This window comes from Penaeus vannamei, chromosome 43 (genome assembly GCF_042767895.1).
Source record: "Penaeus vannamei isolate JL-2024 chromosome 43, ASM4276789v1, whole genome shotgun sequence".
In the NCBI taxonomy this organism is placed as follows: domain Eukaryota; kingdom Metazoa; phylum Arthropoda; class Malacostraca; order Decapoda; family Penaeidae; genus Penaeus; species Penaeus vannamei.
In genome coordinates, this window is record NC_091591.1 from 11,682,519 (window position 1) to 11,687,518 (window position 5,000).

Below are 5,000 nucleotides of genomic sequence, written 5' to 3' on the forward strand. Positions count from 1 at the left end.
GTCAGCCGCGCACACCGGATTCACGGCCTCCGAGAACGCAACTAGAAGGCGAAGTTATTCAACACAATAACAATAAGAGACTCAGAGGATCTAGGGAGTAAAGAGTAAAAAGAGGACGACGACATCCATATAAAAGAAGAAAGAAGAAGAGGACTATGTCGGGGAAGACGAGGAGCGTCTTTGGAATTGCATTTAAGAATTTTGTTAACTCCCTCAAACCGAGACAAACGTCGGGAATATTTATTGGAGACGATTATCACGGTAACAAGTATTACGAAATACCAGCAGGTAATGTAATCAGGCCTTGTTTATTCCACAGTGATATTTTTTTTCACATATAGATAGATTATAGATTTCGAGAGGTAGTTGCTAAATGATTAGAAGACCTAACCAGACCAGGACGTCTTCCTTATTATATGAGCCATCTCCTTTAGTCCCAACTGAAACGCTGGTCAGGCACAGGATTAAGCAACAAACCTACCCCATATAAACTAGTTCTTTAACTTACAACCGACTGCAAAAGAACTGTACAAGCTCTTATCTTCCCATGTTATATGTGGTCAAGGTTTGTTGGCTGTTGCCCAAGTGCCGACAGACATGGAGGTCATGCTAATTGGCAAGAGGCCAGTGGTAGAAGCACAGGTTGCTTTTGGGAAATTTACAGCAGATAACAATCAGGGTTACATTTTTAAAAATGAAAATGGAATAATTACCTTGACGTAAATTAAGACACTCACCAACTATGGCATAGGATCCGCAAATCGAAAATAGAGATGCATGAGGAAGAGAGAAGATTTACCCTGTAACAATATTTTATAAAGTAAGATTTGCAGTAGTGGCCATTCCTTTAATCTACCAAAGTAAAGAATAAAATGTACTGTAGAATATGATAGTATATTCTTTTTGTCATCTTACTACTTCACAGGATGTTGCATATTATTTTTGTTATCTTACCACTTCACAGGATGTTGTATATTATTTTTGGCTTCTTACCACTTTACAGGATGTTTTATTAAGTATTCCTTTAGAATAGTGGTTCTCAGCCAAAGCCATCTAGTTATGCGCTAAAAGTATATCCTACACTTCTGTGACAATTCAACTCATTATATGAGAAAACTTAATAAATGCTAAATGATGGAAAAAGAATGAACTTTCTATAGTTTCCCAATGTTGTAGACAAATGCTGCTTTCGGAAGTCCTTGTCTTGCTCATCCAGACAGCTTGTCAGGCCCAGCAGGACAAGGTTGCATTTAGAACCTCCGACTGACAGACACAAAAAATCCTTTGATAACATTAATGGAGGGCCATAAAATTACCCATCAATATATTATGGTTGCTTTGAACTGTCATTGTTTACGTACAAATGCTATTGTGAAGTCATCTCGTCCTGGAGGAGGGCTAGATAGACAAGATGGACACTTTGTTCAGGACACCAAAGTACAGGTTCCAAATGGTCAAAACATTTTGTTCAACTCATCCAACTAATTGGAAAAAGACTTTCAAATGTAACATAAACACTATAAGTTCAAAGGAAAGGAATGCACATATTGAAAAGATTAGGTAACTTTTATTTAAGTGATGCATTTGTCAAGAACATACTCTTGTTATTGTTTCATACAACACACCATCAAAAGTTTATACACATACATGCTCACATACATGTACACACATACACACACACACATACACACACACACATCGTACACACGCACATCGCGCACACGCACACTACACACACGCACGCACGCACGCACGCACTCACTTACGTACTCACACACACACACACACACACACACACACACACACACACACACACACACACACACACACACACACACACACACACACACACACACACACACACACACACATTGATGAGGAATATGATATCATGTTATTTATACAAGTCTACCTTTACAGATCCTAGAAGAGGAAAGAGACATCCAAAGAGATGGTATGTTCCCCCAGTAGCCATGCAGTATGATCAAAAACACATGCCAGCTGAGTGGGATGGTAAGTTATTTTAAGAACTTGTTGAATGTTGCTTATTATTACTCTTGTGAATCAAATTCTGCTAGATTTTCCTCATATATCTTATTATTCAACAAGAACATGATAGTAATATGATATGATTCAAAGTGCATTTGCTATCATAGTTTTGTATGATTTACAGCGTGGTTAAGAAATCGCCGTGCAGAAGCCCCAAGTGAATCCGAATTAAAAGAGAACTTGACTCTTTCAATTATGAAGAAAGAAAATGCTGACAAACTAGCTTTGAAAGCAGGTAAACAACCTGAGGAAGTCCTTAAGGTAAGAGAATAGGTAATTGGATGTAAAAGTTGTAGATGGATGTATATAATCTAGGTATTCAATAAGATTTCCAAGACCCTGGATGATATAAGAGACATTGAGCATATTTGCAGTTCATTATAGGGCAATTATTCAGTTGTGAAAATAATGGGGAATAGCATCAGTGTTAGGGTGATATTAGGTGAGGGTAAGGCAAATAGCTGGCTTCCTATCTTGGTTTTATTCAGGGAACAATGAGGGACATAAAGCATCCCTATGTAAAGGTGGCCCAAGGCTGACTGACTACTGACTCGCTTTCCTTGGGCAGTGTGTGAAACCTGCATTACTGCCACTGTTAGCAGTGTTGCTATTACAACTCTAACTCCCCCCCCCCCCCCCCCCATTAATGCAGAGAAACCTCCACTGCATTCATCAGATTGAACAAAAAGACTATTGGGTACAACACAATATGAAATCTATGGCAAGATATAAAATATTTTTGAATATGCATAAGCTCATTGACTGTTCAGTCATACGGATGAACAAAAATTAAAGGGTTTTTGGGATGTAAAAGCTTTTTGAATGTGCATGCAACATGACACATTGTAAATTACATAATTCTTTTTAAGGCAAAACCAAGTGATATGGAATTCTTCAAGTATAGATTCTGGAACTCCTACAATATTGTGTAGTTTCTAGATGCCTAGGGGCACACTTTATACAATGTGGCCTTCTCCTGGAGGAGGGGGGCTGCACGTCTTCAATGTGTCCACTCCCTGTGGGCCACTTTTGAGGGGAACCCCCTCTTCCCAGTGCTGCCAGCACCTCTGTGGTGTCCCTTGAGGGCTGGAAGTGTCGTCAGTTCCTGAGAGTTGCATGGACTTTGCTAATCAGCCACACCAGGTCTCATGGTGGGTGTGTCAACAAAAATGCTATTCCTGTACCAACTTCTTGTCTCCTCATTCTGCTGGCATACTTCTTGTCCTCAGATGAGAGGGGTGAGGTAAGCCATCCTGTTGAACCTGGCATCCATTGTGTATCCGATGTGTGCCATGGCCTGCTCTCTGTTTCTCGGCATGCTTGCCCATTGTCTGCTGATGTGGTAGTGCTCTGTGGCAGCTGGTACAGTCCCTCAGCTGCCTTCCCATTAGGAGCTGGGCAGGGGATGCACAACTATCCTGTAGTGGAGTGTTGAGGTATTGGAGAACAGCCTTCGCAGCTTCCTCTGGGTCAAGGGAGCCTTCTGGACCTTAGAAGATTTTTTGGGTGATTTAACTGCAGCCTCGGCTCAGCCATTTGACTGTAGAAAATAAACTGAAGAGATTCTCAGCTGCACTCACCATGATAGGAGAGATGCCCTGGCTTCCTCACTGATAAGGTTTGTGCCTCCATCACATGAAAGGTCCTCTGGAATGCCAAATCTACAGAACCATCTTCTGAAGGCAGAGGTGAGTTTGTTGCTAGTGGATCCACTGAGGAGGTGCTCCACTTTGAGCCACCTTGTCAATCTGTCTGTGTAGGCAATGTAGACTTCCCCCATTCAGTTGAAATAAGTTGACCACGGCCTGCTGAAAGAGGTATTCTGGAGTTGGTGTGGGCCAGAGGGGTTCGGGAAGGGGTGATGGTCTGGCATATCTGGCACTGCTGTTGTTTTTGCTCTACCTCGCTGTCATAGCCAGTATACAACTTGCCTAGCATGGAGTCTCTGCCCTGGTGACCTGTGTAGAGGTTGGCCAAGACTGCATGTTGCAGAGCAGCAGGGATGACCACTTGTAGGTGTCCTTCTTCTTTAGCATACAGGATGATGCCTCCCTGGCATGATAGGTGTGACCTTATCTTGTAATATGGGTGGAATGCTGGTGGCTTGTCTTCCTTCTGGTATGCCCAATCCCCAGTGGCCATGCATTCATGGAGGAGCTTGTAGTTATCGTCCCGACTGGCTTCCTCTTGTACTTGGTGAAGGTCTACAATGACCCCCTCCATCTCTAGGGCACAAGCAGTGGCTGAAACTACTAATGCACAAGTATCCTTGTTGCCTGCCATATCTGTTTTGTCTGGTATTTACACAAGTGTTTTTTCCTTGAGATTGAGTACATGAGCGTTTGTAATATCCTAGATCTACTTGTCTCAATATATCTTTGTCAGTGCATAGTGGTCCATGACGATGGTAAGATATAGGCAGCCGAGGAGGAATAATTGTGCTTTCTTCAAGCACCAGGTGATGGCAAGTGCTTCACTCTCTAGTTTTGAGTAGTTCTGCTCTGCTAGCATAAGGTGTCAACTGCCACACAGAGCCTGCTTCCAGCCACCCTTGCAGCACAAAGGGGTTTCTGGTGAAGATAGACTCTAGTTGGCTGTCCCAGTTTACTATCTTGCCTGAAGGTCAACCATGGCTTTAATGATGTTCTACTTGTGGCTGGTTTCTTACGCCTGCAGAGGCTATCACACTACAGACTACTATGTTTCTCTTCAGTTTTTCGCCAACTCACAAACCCTTCAGACGTGACCCAACTTCCCACATTCACGACACATGGCTCCTGCCGCCAGGCATGATGTTTTGTTTGGTGGGTGGCACCCGCTATAGTAAGCACATCGCCACACACCCTGCGAAGCTGTCTCTGCATGGGCGTCCTCCGTGATGTCAGCTGTTCCCTGTGTTCCACATCGGAACTAAGTGGTGTCCGTGTGCTGTATCATATGCCTCACAAGAT

The 5,000-nt window shown here is 42.9% G+C and overlaps 1 protein-coding gene across 1 annotated transcript in view; it reads left to right on the forward strand.

Moving 5' to 3' along the window:
* The first annotated feature begins 23 nt into the window (after window positions 1-23).
* Window positions 24-5,000, forward strand: part of LOC113821013 (NADH dehydrogenase [ubiquinone] 1 alpha subcomplex assembly factor 2) — a 6,242-nt gene continuing 1,265 nt past the window's right edge. Inside the window, exons 1-3 of the mRNA XM_027373439.2 lie at window positions 24-288; window positions 1,921-2,013; window positions 2,174-2,310. Coding sequence (XP_027229240.1) covers window positions 156-288; window positions 1,921-2,013; window positions 2,174-2,310 — 363 coding nt within the window. The 5' untranslated portion in view covers window positions 24-155. The remainder of the gene's footprint in view (window positions 289-1,920; window positions 2,014-2,173; window positions 2,311-5,000) is intronic.